Raw genomic sequence first — 17,250 nt, 5'->3', positions numbered from 1 at the left:
CTTAGTCGTACAGCATGTATAACCGAAAGTTATACACCCGACGATCGATGGAACTTGGACATTGTGACTTAGTCCATGTAAAACATGGTCTAAGTCACAAAAACCCACCTAAACTCACAAGATAAGCACTGCAAACACATAACACAGACCCCCACACACTACCTCAGTGATCACTAACCCCCCCACCCACATAAAAATTTTGTTCCCAACTTTAAATTTCAGCCTCCAGACCATCATCACCTGGCCACCTGGCATAGGAAAGCCTAGTCGTCCAGCCAAGAGGCAGCTTAAGTCGTCTTGGGGGTGGGTTAGGGACCCATAGAGAGGAGGACCCATGCCCATAAGCCCCTGTAATCACTGCATTGATACTTATACATGTGCACTCCCCTATACACCCCCAAAACCCTTTTGTACTGGCATATAAGTGGCTCCTGCAGCCATAAGGGCTATTGGGGTGGTAGATAAGTGGGTCTAGGGGATTCTGGAGGTGGCCAACACTCCCACCATCCCATTCTGGTTAGCTTGGAGGTCACCCATGTGTTGAGAATAAGCTGCCTGCTTGTCCTGGGATAAAGCAGTTACTTACCGTAACAGGTGTTATCCAGGGACAGCAGGCAGATATTCTCACAACCCACCCACCTACCCTGGTTAGCTTCTTAGCTATCTATCTGAACTGAGGAGACGCGCGCCCTACGACGGGCGGGAAGGCACTTGCGTATGAGTGGTGCGGCAGTCGCAAACTTTCTAAAGTTCTTCAAGCAAGTCTGCTTGCAAGGCTATCCGCATTGGGGCTCCATGGATGACGTCACCCATATGTTGAGAATATCTGCCTGCTGTCCTTGGATAACACCTGTTATGGTAAGTAACTGTGCTATTCAAAGCTTCTGGGAAAAGTAATGTTTTTATATTTATATATCTTTATTCGTTTTTACATCTTACATCAAGTGTAACAGTAAATAACATTGTAATTGAATACATCATTTGAATTTCTATCATATTTTAACAATAAAACATAAAGTTTTATCCCTTCCCTCCCACCCTTACTATAACATATGTATTCAAATATATTTTATATAAATTCTTTTCTACTGATCTAAACATTTAATAAAATTCTGAACCCCCAACCCATCCCCTCATTGCATTGTGCTTATATTGGAAAAATGGTATCTGTTCATTACAATAATTTATCAATGGCCCCCAAATCTCCTTAAATTTATTATAATTTCCTTTTTGTATAGCTATTGTTCTTTCCATTTTATAAATGTAACAGTAAGTTCCACCAAAAACTATAATTAAGTCTACTCCAATTCTTCCAATTACTTGTGATATGTTGTATGACGACCCCTGTCATAATCAATAACAGCCTATTGTTTTTAGCTGAAATTTGGCTCTTTATTCTCATTGACATTCCAAATAAAATCATGTCACACGATAATGCCACAGGATTTTCCAATAAACAATTTATTTAGCCCCCATATTGATTTCCAAAAGGCCAGAATTAATGGACAGTAGAACAGTAAATGATCTAAAGTCCCTGGTTCGAGATGACAATGCCAACATCTATTTGACTTAGAGCTATCCAATTTTTGTAAACGAACGGGGAAAAGTAATGAACAAACAGTTGTTACAGTGAGTGAAATAACATATATACGAAGTATTGGGTATTTTGCCCATAAAAAAGCATGATTAAACTGACGTCATATTACAATACAAAACACTAAGGCCCATATTCTATAAACAACACTTTAACTTAGGAGCCGGTAGGTGCCCTACCAGTGCTTAAGTTAAGAGGGATATTCCATTTAAAATGCTACATTAAAAAAAAAAAAAAAAATTTAAGGTGCCTACTGGCGTCTAAAAAAACAGTACTGGAATTGTGCCTCCAGAGGTGCCAACTGGCGCCTAATGCCGCTGTACTGTGCCTAATGCTGGAAGTGGTGTTAGATGTTGTCAGGCACCTCTGGAGGTGTGATTCACGTCAAAGGTTGGTGCCGTAAATGTAGGCCTTGAAAACTCTGGCCTACGTTTCCAATGCCTACCTTTGCCGGAGGTAAGATTGTATAAATGGCACCGTCACATGATTGACACGTAATCGGTGGCCATCGACAATGGCACCATTTAGAGAATCTGGGCTAATTCAATAACTGTATGCATATTCTAAAAGATAGTGTATAAGTGTTTTAGCGTGTAACTACAAGGAGGCATGCATGTGGATGGAGCATAGAAAGTGTATGGGTGCATCTCCAGTTTTTGCTTATAACTTATCGACTATTATCAGTTATGCACATAGCATGGTACGTTTAAGTATGCCCATTTATACCTGCCATTGACCTTGTATAAAAGATCATGCCTAACTGAATTACACTAGTATTCTATAACAGCATCTTGGCGCATAGATGCTGTTATAAAATGCCATTAAGTGCCTAACTGGAGACATCCAGTTATAGGACTGCCTCCTCTTTTACCTTCAACTTTTAATTTTGGCATTTTTTTAATTGAAAGCACAAGAAGGCTTGGTTCTTTTTTGAAGTTCTTTTGCATATCCTTGCCAACAAAAGAATTTCTAGAATAAATCTAGGCCGGGATATTTAGAAAAGAGATAATTATCTCATATTTCTTTCATCTGTTTTAGGTTTTTCTACTTCAATTGTGAACTACCTTTTATAGTCAATTGTGAACTACCTTTTATAGTCAATAGAAAGAGGCTTTCAATGACTATCACTTAGGAATGTTAAAATACTCCAGTTTGATGTCCTTGTTTTTTTCAGTGGTGAGTGGGAATATTCTGAACTTCTCAACACTGTATGATATGGACACACAGCAGATCAGGGTCATGGTGCTCGTCTGTCCAGCAGTCAAAAATAAAACTAAAGGAACAAGATTGGAACTGTTTACTCTGACTTTAAAGATGTTATCAGGTAAAAATAAAAGTCACATTAGATGATTTCCATGATTTATAACCCATTGTTTTATCTATAATAATAAAACCCTAAGAGCGCATGTGCACTCCTATCTGCATGTTCTGTGATCCGTATGTCCGAGGCAGGTAGGAATGCGCATGCACTCTTAGGGTCCAGCGAGGAGAGGTTCCCTCAACAGGAAGCTTCGGGTCGAATTCAAATGCTCCTGGCAGGTTGGGAGGGGGAGGAGTAGGCTCACACGCCGGCAGGGGACAGGGCAGGAATGAGGTTCCCTGCTGGAGCTTGCATGATAGCTGGAGATTGCCGGACTAGACAGGGGGAGCAGATAAGGGGTGCTGCAGTACAGGGGGAGCAGGGAAGAGGTGCTGCTGGATAGGGGGGGAGGTAACAGGAAGGGAGGCTTACTGCTAGACAGGGGGAGCACAGAAGAGGTGCTGTTAGACAGGTGGGGAGGTAACAGGAAGGGAGGCCTACTGCTGGACAGGGGAAGCAGGGAAGAGGTGCTGCTAGACAGGGGGGGAGGTAAAAGGAAGGGAGAAGACCTACTGCTGGACAGGGGGAGCAGTGAAGGGGTGCTGCTGGACAGGGGGATACTTAAAACGAAGGGAGAAGGGCTCCTGCTGCACAGGGGGAGCAGGGAACATAAGAATTCTCGCTGCTGGGTCAGACCAGTGGTCTATCGTGCCCAGCAGTCCGCTCACGCGGCGTCCCCCAGGTCAAAGACCTGTGCCTTAACCGAGACCAGCCCTACCTGTGTTTGTTCTGGTTCAGCAGGAACTTGTCCAACCTTGTCTTGAATCCCTGAAAGGTGTTTTCCCCTATAACAGACTCTGGAAGAGCATTCCAGTTCTCTATCATTCTCTGGGTGAAGAAGAACTTCCTTATGTTTGTACGGAATCTATCCCCTTTTAACTTTAGAGAGTGCCCTCTCATTCTCTCTACCTTGGAGAGGGTGAACAACCTGTCCTTATCTACTGAGTCTAATCCCTTCATTATCTTGAATGTTTCGATCATGTCCTCTCTCAGTCTCCTCTTTTCAAGGGAGAATAGGCCCAGCTTCTCTAATCTCTGTAGGACAGGGGGGAAGTAAAAGGAAGGGAGAAGGGCTACTGCTGGACAGGGGGAGAAGGCAAGGGGTGGTGGTGGACAGCCGAGGAAAGAGAGAGACAGAAAGACAAAAAGCGGCCAAGGAGAGAAAAAGAAAGAAAGAAAGACAGACACACACATATTCTAGCACCCGTTAATGTAACGGGCTTAAAGACTAGTATATATATAAGAACATACAAGTAAGAATATAAGAATAGCCTTACTGGGTCAGACCAATCATCCATCTAGTCCAGTAGCCCATCTTCACAGTGGCCAATCCAGATCACTAGTACCTGACAAAAACCCAGATAGTAGCAACATTCCATGCTATTGATCCAAGGCAAGCATTGGCTTCCCCTGTGTGTGACTCAACAGCAGACTATGGACTTTTTCTCTAGGAACTTGTCCAAACCTTTTTTTAAAACCAGCTCATACCACATCCTCTGGCAATGCGTTCCAGAGCTTAACTATTCTCTGAGTGAAAAAACATTTCCTATTGGTATATGACTGGTGGTCTCAGAGCTAGTAAACTCTAATGCAAGAAAATTGCTTCATAGAAAAGTAAGAACATGTGATGGGAAGTAAGAGCAGTTAGTAAATGGAATTTTTTAGTCTACACTTTTGTGTGCTTTGTTTTTCTCCCAACAACACTTTATGCAAATTCAAGTTTGCCTGATAATGCCAACTGCAGTGGAATATATCATGATCAAGTTGAGATTATTTGTTAATGCTTACTATCCAGGATAGTTTTCCTAGTAAATTATTTCAGAAAGCCACTATCAGTTTGTGCATACTGAGCCTAAATGCTGATTGGCTAATGCTAACATTCATTTTCCTGTTGTCAAATAATGCCCACTAGATTTAATATAATTATTTATTTTTCCCTTCCAACCAAAGTGATATTCAACATAAAAATGCATCAATACAATCAGTAGAATAAAATAAGGATAAAAAGCAACTAATGTAACACATCACAAACAGTAATATTCCAACATAAAATAACAAGTAATGAAAATAAAAATTCAACACAATCCAGCTTATATCCAGTAATCTACGCAGTTACTATTTCAATAAATAAAAAATGCTATGCAAAAGCTTATGCTGTTGAGATGCAGCAGTGACTTGTAGCATGTCCCAACAGCATAAGCTTTTGCATAGCTTTTTTTACTCATTGAACTTTTAGTATCTGCATGGTTACTGAGTATATGCTGAATTGATTTGGATTCCTGATGAAGGCTAGCACCAAAACATGGCCCATATTGAGTCCTTGATTGATATTCCAAAATAAAGAGCTTCTGCTGTGATTATCTCACTTGTCTGACTGGTATGTCCTACTATTTTTTGCTGACTTAGGTGTCTCTCATGGGACTCCTTTGGTTTTCTACATTTGTTAATAAAAATTCATGTCATGATCCTATTAAAACCAATTATTACAGGAGCACCAATAAATAACATATAGTTAGGTGCCATCGACTCGTGTTTGAGTTCTAGTGACTTGATGAATTACAGATCTAAAAAGAAATTGGTTCTGTGCTAGTCCAGTAAGGTCCTCCAGTGCCATCCCCATGGTTGTTTTCAATGTGTCCAGCCATCTGATTGCAGGTTGCCCTTTTCATCTAGTTCCTTTGATCTTCCGAAACATGATGTCCTTCTCCAGTGATCTTTCTCTTCTGACAGTGTGACCAAAATAAGACAATCGTAACTTCATCATTTGGGCACTGAGTGACATAGCTGGTTTGATCTCTTCCAGAATCAATTTGTTAGTTCTTCTGGCAGTCCACAGCACACATAAAATTTTTCTTCAGTACCAAAGCTCAAATGAGTCAATCTTTTTGCTGTCTTGTTTCCATTAGTGTCCAGCTTTCTCATCTGTAATTGATTGCTGAAAAAATGAGTGTGTGGACAAGTCTGATCTTTGTTTGGAGTGTTATTTCCTTGCCTTTGAATACTTTGAGAGCTTTAATTGAAGAGCGACCAAGTGCTATTCTGCGGAGTATTTCTTCCCTGCTACTTGCTTCTTTGTTTATGAAAGAGTCTAGGGGATTGAAATCCTTTACAACTTCTATTCTATTGCCTTCAAGCTCAAAATCTTCATTTTTTGTGTTCATGATCTTTGTCTTGTTTATGTTCAGTTCTAATCCCATGTTATGACTTTCAGCTTTTGACTTTTCTTAGTAGATACAGCAAGAGCGTTATATCATCTGCATAGCACAGGTTGTTTATATTTCGGCCACTAACTTTGAAATCAACGCTATTTTCTTCCAAATTTGCTTTTCTGAAGATGGCTTCACTGTAAAGGTTGAATAGGTAAGGTGACAAGATTCATCCTTGCCCTATGCAATGTTTTATTGGAACCCCTATTAGTGTTCCCATATTCTGTTCTTCAGCTTCTTGATTTTCGTAACAGCTCTTTATCATCTGACTTATGTGTTTGGGTATTCCCATTTGTGCTAGAGCTCTTCATAGTTTATCATGGTCCACACAGTCAAAAGCTTTGCTGTAGTTGAAGCAAAAGTATAGGTGCTTTTGGTATTCTTTACTCTTCTCCAATATCCATCTAATGTTGGCAATAATGTCTCTTGTTCCTCAACCTTTTCTGAAAGCAGCCTGAACTTCACGTAGTTCTTGTTCAACGTATGATTGTAGCCTTCATTGTATTATTTTCAGCAATATTTTGCTGGCGTATGGAATTAATGCAATCGTTCTGTAGTTGTTACAGTCCATGGCATCACCTTCTCCAATTGGTTTGTCATGTTTTTTCCTTCCAAATCTGTTGACATAGTCAAGTGAGAGTCATGATAGCACCCTGTGAGCCTTTGATTAATTCAATTGGAATGCCGTTGATACCAGGTGACTTGTTTTTTTATAAAGCTTTAATTGCTGCTATGACTTCTTCTTTTAAAATATCTGGTTCTTCTTTAGGGTCAGTTTCCAGTTCAATTTCCCCAATGTTATCCTCATTGCCTTTTTTTGTATAGATTTTTTGTATATTTTTTCCATCTCTTTTTAATGCTTTCTGGATCATTTAGGGCCTCTTATACAAAGCCGCACTAGCGGCTGCCCTGCGCTAACAGCCCCTAAGCTCATAGAGCAGGGGTCTCCAAAGGCCTTCTTTGAGGGCCAAATCCAGTTGAGTTTTCAGGATTTCCCCCAATGAATATGCATTGAAAGCAGTGCATGCACATAGATCTCATGCATATTCATTGGGGAAATCCTGAAAACCTGACTGGATTCGGCCCTCAAGGATGAACTTTGGAGACCCTGCCATAGAGATTTAAAAGGCTTTGGGGCTGTTGCCGCACGGCAGCCGCTAGCACGGCTTTGTAAAAGAGGCAGTTAGTATCATTCCATTGGCATCTTTAAGCATCCCCAATCAAAGCTGGAATTTCCATCACAATCTCTTAACCTCTTAATCTGTTTTTTTCCATTTACATGTTCTGATTCAGTTTTCTGACAAATATCGTTCAGATATTGTTCTTTGTCTTGCCATACTTGACATTGAAACACCTGATTCATTTGTGATACTTTTTCTCTGTCACTGAAAAGTTTTGCTTGTTTTCTTTATTCTTCCACTTTTCTGGTTTCTTTTGCAATCCAAAGTGATTTCTTGGCTTTCTTTCTCTTCTGGAGTGTTTGGGTTTTTTAAAATTAGCTTCTTCACTAATTATGGTTTTGATGTTACTCCATAGCTCTTTGGGCTTTCTATCTCCTATACCAAATTGAAATAAAGGTGTTGATACCGAAAGATTTTGTCTGGCCAGATAAACCTTCCATTTTTCAATTTCCCCCCTAACCCCATCCCTTTGCTGATCAGCTAAATTTTGTCCAGGCAAATTATTTCTGCGGCAATCCTGAAGCATGTTTAAATGTTGTTTGGTCAATATTGATATTTATTATCAATAATTATAATCACATTTCAGCTAGGAGCCTAAAATACATAGAAATGTAACCATAAAGCCCTAAATCAAACTTCAAACTTCAGTAATTCCAACAAACTATCCACTTATCATGGGTCTCATTATAATCAATAGGACTTAATGTTAATGAGAGCTAATCAGTTAAGGAACTTTAAAAACTTTAATCTAATATGGGGTCCTTTGACGTCTTTTGTAGATTTAATATAATTATACATTCTTGTTGTTAGAAGAATTGCACTCCAGGGAGGGAGGGTGGAGGGTGGAAGGAATATAAGGGTTATAATCAATTATTATTATGGATGGGGGGAAGGGTGGTTTATAAAATTTAAAATATGTCTAAGTGGGTAAATGTGTAATTTTATATTTAAAATATGTAGTGAATTACGGAATTATGATAAATTTATAGATACTGAATGATAAAGAATAATTTGGGTGGGGGGGGTTATTGATCTGTAAGAATCTTGTAATATTTTAAGTGATGTCTATAGTGTAAATGTTTTATTTACTGTTCTTCACTTATTGAAATTATTTTAAAATGAATAAAGATTATTAAAAAAAAAAAGTTGTGTTAATTGCATTAGTGCATGTTAATGCAGTAGCACATTTTACTAAATCTAGTCAATAATTTGTTGTTAAATTGATCCATCTAGCAGAGCCTATCTTGAGATAGATGTTTAAAATATCTAATCATCTACTTTAAGGAGCTAGATATCTAGATCTGGAAAATTTACAGTTTTCCTTATTTGAGTTCCAAAATTTAAGTGCCTGGTTTTCCTAAATTAGATACGTAAAAACTGGGTGACGCCAGGGGAAGAATCAGATCATATTAAAAAAACATCTTAGGATTCGAAAATTAAAGAAAGTAAATAACAGGCCTAAATTTAGAAGTCTCAGTTTTAGGAACTTAAAATTAAGGACCTATTTTCAGCTGCTGTTGTAACTGTAAATGTGGCAGATAATGCAATATAGTTAGCTATAGGTATAGCTATCACATCCCACATGCTATTGGTTGTGCTGATGCATTAACTGTATGGCTACCTTTCCCAAAGTGCTGGGAGTACCCCCAACAGTTACCACAGAGGTTTTGCACTTCCTGTGGCTTAACTTTGGCTGTTAAAACACATTAGGTGCAGCTTAGTAAATGAACCCATAAATGCTCAAGTCTTAATTCAGGTGCTAGACTCCAGTGAGGGGCAAATTTTATAACTGTCTGCATATAGCTTTCTCTGTGTGCACTTCAGCAAATGTCCAGATTGACAAAGTATGCAAATACTTCGACTTTGTAAAATATCCTGGGAATTTATGTGCTTATATTAATGGGGGAAGTTATCAAGGTGAGCTGCTGTTAAGAGGTGTTATTTTACTGTTAATTTTTTATTTTGAGCGTTGAAATAAATAAGAAGTGGATTAAAACACCTGTGAGAGCCATTGGATTTTATTGTAAAGTCTCAAACAGACAAATTCATAAGAGGATTGCTATATTTTACTGTTAATGCCAGTTATTAATATCCAGGTCTCACTGCATAAAATACTCATAGATCTGTGCTAAAAAGCACATCTTAATGGTAAACCACATGAATAACTATGACCCTTAGCGCTGCTCTTTGGTGCATACAAATTTTCCAGGCTATTTTGACCATATAAAAGGATATTTTTTAAAGTAGCCATGCAAATGCTAACCTCTCCTTTCCCCTGCAACTGAGAACACCTCCAAACAGTCTGGATCAAATTACTGGGTAGGCAGCGTTATAAAATTTGTGCTTAAAGCAGTGCTTTACATGTAGAAATGCTTCTTTTAAATCATCCTTCTCAGTGTTACTCAGTAGTGGTTATTACAGTAACTTAGTAAATGTTGGCAGATAAAAAACCTGTATGCTTCAGGTGTCCAGAGTGGATTGTGACATTCTGCACATATTATGCTTCTTCACGATTATAAACAAAGCACTTGGCAACTGACCTCGACAACTTCATATGGCAGTTATTTGATGCATTTGGTATATCTGGCTAGTATACAAATCTGTTATTTTTACAAGGAAATATCACTGAATCATCTAAGGTGACACTGTTAGTTCACCCTTTCTACCTTGTATCCAAAAGAAAGTGTAACGTTTGTTCTTAAACCCAGAACAAACGTTACACTTTCTTTTGGATACAAGGTAGAAAGGGTGAACTAACAGTGTCACCTTAGATGATTCAGTTATTTGATGCAGCCTTGGAATGTAATTCTGTAATCCTGTTGTTTTCAACCCTAAGAATATCTTCCGCTCCTCCACTACTGACTTGCATCACTTATTTGCTAGTGTCAGCTTTATGTTTCTACCGTTTCCTCCCTTAGAGAAACACAGTACCTGCAATCATAGCTTATGCTTTGTTGTAGATTAGGAATTGGTTTTTAGACAGAAAACAGAGGGTAGAGTTAAATGGCCATTTTTCTCAATGGAGAAGAGTGAACAGTGGAGTGCCGCAGGGATTTGTACTGGGACCCATGCTATTTAACATATTTATAAATGATCTGGAAATTGGAATGATGAGTGAGGTGATTAAATTTGCAGATGACACTAAACTGTTCAAAGTTTTTACAATGCATGCAGACTGGGAAAATCGCAGGCAGACCTTAGGAAACTGGAAGACTGGGCATCCAAATGGCAGATAAAATTTAATGTGGACAAATGCAAAGTGATGCACATTGGGAAGAATAACCCAGATCCCATATTATGTAACATAGTAGATGACGGCAGATAAAGACCCAAATGGTCCATCCAGTCTGCCCAACCTGATTCAATTTAAATTTTTTAAATTTTTTATTCTTAGCTATTTCTGGGCAAGAATCCAAAGCTCTCCCCGGTACTGTGCTTGGGTTCCAACTGCCGAAATCTCCGTCAAAATCTACTCCAGCCCATCTACACCCTCCCAGCCATTGAAGCCCTCTCCAGCCCATCCTCCCCCAAACGGCCATATACAGACTGTGTAAATCTTCCCAGTACTGGCCTTAGTTCAATATTTATTATTATTTTCTGATTCTACATCCTCTTTGTTCATCCCACGCTTCTTTGAACTCAGTCACTGTTTTCCTCTCCATCACCTCTCTTGGAAGCATATTCCAGGCATCCAGCACCCTCTCCATAAAGTAGAATTTCCTAACATTGCTCTTGAATCTACCACACCTCAACCTCAAATTATGTCCTCTGGTTTTACCATTTTTCTTTCTCTGGAAAAGATTTTGTTCTACATCAATACCCTTCAAGTATTTGAACGTCTGAATTATATCTCCCCTGTCCTTCCTTTCCTCTTGGGTATACATATTCAGGGCTTCCAGTCTCTTCTCATACGTCTTCTGGCGCAAGCCTCCTATCATTTTCGTCGCCCTCCTCTGGACCGCTTCAAGTCTTCTTACATCCTTCGCCAGATACGGTCTCCAAAACTGAACACAATACTCCAAGTGGGGCCTCACCAATGACCTGTACAGGGGCATCAACACCTTCTTCCTTCTACTGGCTACGCCTCTCTTTATACAGCCCAGCATCCTTCTGGCAGCAGCCATCGCCTTCTCACACTGTTTTTTCACCTTTAGATCTTTGGACACTATCACCCCAAGATCCCTCTCCCCGTATCAGCTTCTCACCTCCCAGCATATATGGTTCCTTCCAGTTATTAATCTCCAAATGCATTACTCTGCATTTCTTTGCATTGAATTTTAGTTACCAGGCATTAGACCATTCCTCTAACTTTTGCAGATCCTTTTTCATATTTTCTATTCCTTCTTCGGTGTCTACTCTGTTACACATCTTGGTATCATCTGGAAAAAGGCACACTTTTCCTTCTAACCCTTCAGCAATGTCACTCACAAACTTATTGAACGGCCCCAGCACCGAACCCTGAGGGACTCTACTACTCACCTTTCCTTCCTCCGAAAGACTTCCATTAACTACCACCCTCTGGTGTCTGTCCGACAACCAGTTTCTAACCCAGTTCACCACTTTGGGTCCTAACTTCAACCCTCCATTTTCTTATGTAACTTTGCCAGACAATCTCGGTCCTTCTCCAGGATTTTCTTCTGTGAACATAGAACAGAAGTATTTGTTTAGCACATTTGCTTTTTCCTCATCACTCTCCACATAACAGTTCCCAGCATCTTTTAGTTTAGCAATTCCATTTTTCATCTTCCTCCTTTCACTAATATATCTGAAAAAATTTTTGTCTCCCTTTTTTAAATTTTTAGCCATCTGTTCTTCCGCCTGTGCTTGGCTTCTTTCAGTTTCACCCTGTAGTCCTTTCTGCACTCCTCTTCTTGGGGTTTTTTTTATATTTCATGAACGCCAACTCTTTCGTCTTTATTTTCTCCGCCACTTGTTTGGAGAACCATATTGGCTTCCTTTTTCTCTTGTTTTGATTTATTTTCTTCACATAAAGGTCCGTAGCCATTTTTATCGCTCCTTTCAGCTTAGACCACTGTCTTTCCACTTCTCTTATGTCCTCCTATCCTAACAGCTCTTTCTTCAGGTACTCTCCCATTTCATTAAAGTCCGTACGTTTAAAATCTAGGACTTTGAGTATTGTGTGGCCGCTCTCCACTTTAGCCGTTATATCAAACCAAACCGTTTGATGATCGCTGCTTCCCAGGTGAACACCCACTCGAACATTAGAGATACTTTCTCCATTTGTGAGGAACAGATCCAATATCGCTTTTTCCCTCGTGGGTTCTGTCACCATTTGTCTGAGCAGAGCCTCTTGAAAGGCATCCACAATCTCCCTACTTCTTTCCGGTTCTGCAGGCGGAACATTCCAGTCCGCATCCGGCAGGTTGAAATCTCCCAACAGCAGCACCTCCTCTTTCCTTCAAAACTTTTGGATATCCACAATCAGATTCTTATCAATTTGCTGCAATTGAGTCGGAGGCCTGTAGACTACACCCACGTAGATAGAAGTTCCATCTTCTCTTTTCAGAGCGATCCATATCGCTTCTTCCTCTCCCCAGGTCCCTTGCATTTCGGTCACTTGGATATTGATCTTTACATAGAGCGCTACTCCTCCACCTTTTTGACCATCTCTGTCCTTCCTAAAAAGATTATATCCCGGTATGTTTGCATCCCATCCATGTGATTCACTGAACCATGTCTCTGTGATAGCGACAATATCTAGATCTGCCTCTAATATCAGGGCTTGCAGATCATGAACTTTGTTGCTTAGACTGCGAGCATTTGTGGTCATCGCTTTCCAGCTATTTTTCCGCGGTAATCTCCTTTTTTGTATAGATTTTTGTTTCGTTTCACTTTCCGTTGCAATACTATGAAATGAGTTGCTGATATTGTTTACGTTGCAATCTTTACTACTATCACATCTTTTCTTTTGCCGGGGGTGGTCTCTATAATTGTCCTTCGTACATACTCCACCCCCACCTTCTAGTTTAAATGCCTAGAAAAATATTGTCTAAATTTCTCCGCAAGGTTTCTTTTTCCTGCTGTAGTAATATGTAGCCCATCTGTGCAATATAGCTTCTTGTCTTTCCATGTATTTCCCCATCCTCCTATGTACCTGAAGCCTTCTTGATGACACCAGGCTTTGAGCCACCTATTAAAGTCCTCTGTGTTGTTTACTCATTGCTCTCCCTTTCCATATGTAGGCAGTATTTCAGAAAAAGCTAGTCTTTACAAAAAGTTTCAAGTCCTCACCAAGCTCCCGAAAAGCTTTCTGTGCTGCAAGTGTGGAGCTGTTGGCCAGATCATTTGTTCCCAGATGGATAACAACATCAGTGTTAAAATCCTTAGTTTCTTCCTTAATTATAGTCCGTATTTGCCTGGAACTCCTGGTAGCTGAGGATCCTGGAAGACATTTCACTATTTTGGTCTCCTCGCTTTGTGTTCCAAGGTTAATGCCTCTGATAATGGAATCCCCCAACAGTAATAGTTTTCTATTTTTGGCTTTTTTATTTGTGCTTAGGGTGCGCTTGTTCTCTTGAGTTACCTTCATTGGTTCCAGTCCCTCCTCCCTTCTGTTTTCTTGAGTATCACAGTGCACTAGTGGAGCGAAGGAATTCTGTAGAGGTAATATTAGTGAAGGTGGATGTTTCTGTGTTACATGTCGCAGTCTTCCTGAGTCTACTGTGACCCATTTATTCCTGGGCTGTTTTATTCTTTGAGGTAGAGGTGGTAAGTTGGTATGATTTTGTGGAGTGATGGAAGCTGCTTTAATTATATTCAATTCCTGGTTAAGTTTGAAGAGCTCCTCCTTAGTACTAGCAAGTTGAAGACAGATGGGGCAAGCCTTAAGTCTCCAAATAGTGTGTCTTGGAATTAAAGCACCACAGTGATTGTATAGAATAAAGGTCATCTTGATTGGTTATGAAGTGACTTGATTTGAGTATTCCTGATTATTTGGTTCTCTATATATGAGCAGTGATCCCTGGAGTGGGTGGGACTATAAGTTTTACCCTTATTCCTATGAAGAAGAGGAAATAAGATTTAACAGAGGCAACCTGCTTTTTCCCTGTCTGCGGCATATTTATGTGCTGTCACTTCTTCTTCCGAACTTCCCCATCACCGACTAGAATAACATCCATACGCTCATCTGTGCCATCAATGGTAGCTAAAATGACTCTGCAAAACTGTTCAACTTTAAATTTCCAAAGTTTATTCAAAATCTTTTCCTTCCTTGTTGTACGCCATTATTTCCGCAAAGTCTGACGTTGATTGAAGCAATCTCCTCGCTGCTACTCACGTCATGACGCAGCAGATTACAGGAAATTGGAAAGATTATACTAAACTAAATTATACTTTTTGGTGGAATTCAGTATGCCATATTTGTAAAATGGAAAGGGTGCTTGCTATACAACAAGGTAATTATAATAAGTTTAAAAAGATTTTGGGGCCATTGATTATTTATTCTAATGATCAGACATCTTAAACACCTCAGTATTGGAAAAGATAGAGGGAGGGTGGGAGTATGAATGATAATAATTGATAATTGTTAATTATTAGTATATGGGAGGGAGGGGTGGGATTCGTTTATATTTATGTATTTGGAAAATTACAAATAAGATTGTCAAGTGATTAATTAATATATTTCTGATGGATTGTTATACATTTGTTGTAATTTTTGAAAACGAATAAAGATTTATTTAAAAAAAAGATTTAACAGAGGAAAGAGAAGGGTTTATTTTTTTGGTTTTTTTAAGTAAGAAACAGGTTTATGCTTTTAAACATTTACGAAAAAGTGAAAATGATGTCACTTGATGGATTGACTGACTGTTATTCTTAAGTATGTTAAAATAATAATAACAACTTTATTCTTTTATACCACCACTAGTGTTTTAGCCCTTTACATTAACGGGTGCTAGAGTAGATGTCTGTCTGGTTTTTTTTTTTATTTGTCTCTCTGTCCTTGGACGCTGTCATTCTTTCTGTCTGTGTCTCTCCCTGGCTCCCTGTCTGTCTATCTTTATTTCTAACTCTATCATCTTCCCTCAATCCTGCATGTGGCCTTTTTTCTTTCTCCTCCCCACTTCCTTCCAAGGGCTGTTCCCCCTGTCCTCCACACTTCCATTCAGTGTCTGTCTCCCTCTCTCTACCCCTTCCATCTACTGTTCACCCTCTGTCTTGCCCCTTCCATTCACTGCCCTCTCTTCTCTTTTCATCCAGTGTCTGCCCTCTCTCTCTCTCTGTTCCATATGGCATCTCCTCCTTCCTTTCCCCCTTCCTTTTCCCTTGGTCTGGCATACCTTCCTCCTTCCATGCCCTGCCATCTCTTCTTCCCTCCAAGCCATTCTCTTCCCCTCTGCTCCCTTTCCTCCTTGAACTTCATCAGGCAGCAGCAGCAGCATTCACAATTCATTGCTGTTGCTGGCTTCAGGTCTTCCTCTCTGGCAGGTCTTGTCTTCATGAAAACAGGAACATGAAAACAGGAGAGGAAGGCCTTAAGCCGGCAACAGCAGCGAATTGTAAACGCTGCTGCTGCCCGAAGAAGCCAGGCCTTGAAGCACCCGAGGCAGACCGCTTCTCTCCCCTCCCAGCCCAACCCCCGCTGACTCTGCTATCTCTCCTTCCAATGCGACCCTCCCAGCGAGATGACCTAAATAACAAACCCCCCTCCAGCGTTGTTAGCCGCAGCATGCTAAACAGGCTGCTTCGCAGCTTTCTCCTGCCGTTGAGTCCCTCTGCCGCATCACTGACATGGCAGAGGGACTCAGTGGCAGGAGAAAGCCGCGAAGCAGCCTGTTTAGCGTGCTGCGGCTAACAACGCTGGAGGGAGGTTTCTGCCGGTATGTGCAGGAGAAACGGTATCGCTCTTAATAAATTGAACAGGTGCGTCTCCTTAGTCGGCTGCATGCGCTCTCCTGCCTGCCACAGACATACGGAACAAGCAGGTAGGAGTGCGCATGCGCCGCTTAGGGTTTTATTATAAAAGATAACCAAAAGTTCTAGGCAGTTTACACTAAAAAGAGCTGGACAATCAGTAAAATACAATAATACAGTAAAAAATACAAATATGTGTAAAATAGAATTTTAGTAATAAAACTCACTAAGTAATAAACTTATCGAACAAAGTGGTCTTAATTAATTTCTGAAAACTGCAATAGGATAACATAGCTTGCTGAAAACATTTACCTAATCAAGATTGTTGCCTACCAGCTTGAAATGCTAGAGTCCTATCTAAGAAGGTCTTATATCTACACCCATTAATTTTTGGATAAACAAATAAGTAGAAGTTTCTAGTTTCTCTTGATGGTCTATGCAACAGAAAATGAGGAAAAAGGTAAGCTGGAGACAATCCTGATATCAGCTTAAAGCAGATACAGGAAAATTTGAGTAATACTCTTGCCTCCAAAGGCAGCCAATGAAGTAAACGATAATATGGACTATTATGGTCGTTCTTTTTTAAACCAAAAATCAATCGAACAGCTGTATTCTGAATTATCCTTAATTTCCTTAGAATTTTTTTGGGTGCTCCTAAATAGATGATGTTACAATAGTCTAAAATAGATAAAACTAATGCCTGCACCAATAGTCTGAACGATAAAGGATCAAAATATTTTTTTATGGTTCTTAATTTCCACAATGTAAAAAAGCATTTTTGTACCACTAAGTTTGTGTGTTCTGCTAGTGTTACATGTCGGTCTAGTGTGACTCCCAGAATTTTGATAGATTTAATAATCGGGTAGTCATGACCATTAAGATGACACAATGAGTTTGTTATTTTGTCGTTGGGACTAGCCAAGAAAAGTTTGGTCTTTTCCATATTGAGTTTCAGTTTGAAATTAATTGTCCACTGTTCTATCTGAGTCATAATAGAAGATATCTGGTTTAAAATTTCAGTGGTAAAATTATCGAAAT

At 39.7% G+C, this 17,250-nt stretch overlaps 1 protein-coding gene across 3 annotated transcripts in view; it reads left to right on the top strand.

Annotated features, from left to right (window-relative positions):
• The window catches only part of CFAP43 (cilia and flagella associated protein 43), a 387,888-nt gene that overhangs the window by 127,763 nt on the left and 242,875 nt on the right, over positions 1 to 17,250 (top strand). For all 3 annotated transcript variants that reach the window (XM_033942773.1, XM_033942772.1, XM_033942771.1), the window contains exon 13: positions 2,769 to 2,918. In XM_033942773.1, the coding sequence (XP_033798664.1) occupies positions 2,769 to 2,918 (150 nt within the window). The remainder of the gene's footprint in view (positions 1 to 2,768; positions 2,919 to 17,250) is intronic.

Source organism: Geotrypetes seraphini, chromosome 4 (genome assembly GCF_902459505.1).
Source record: "Geotrypetes seraphini chromosome 4, aGeoSer1.1, whole genome shotgun sequence".
NCBI lineage: Eukaryota > Metazoa > Chordata > Amphibia > Gymnophiona > Dermophiidae > Geotrypetes > Geotrypetes seraphini.
The sequence above is the reverse complement of the archived record's forward strand: the minus strand, read 5'-3'. Positions and strand labels throughout refer to the sequence as shown.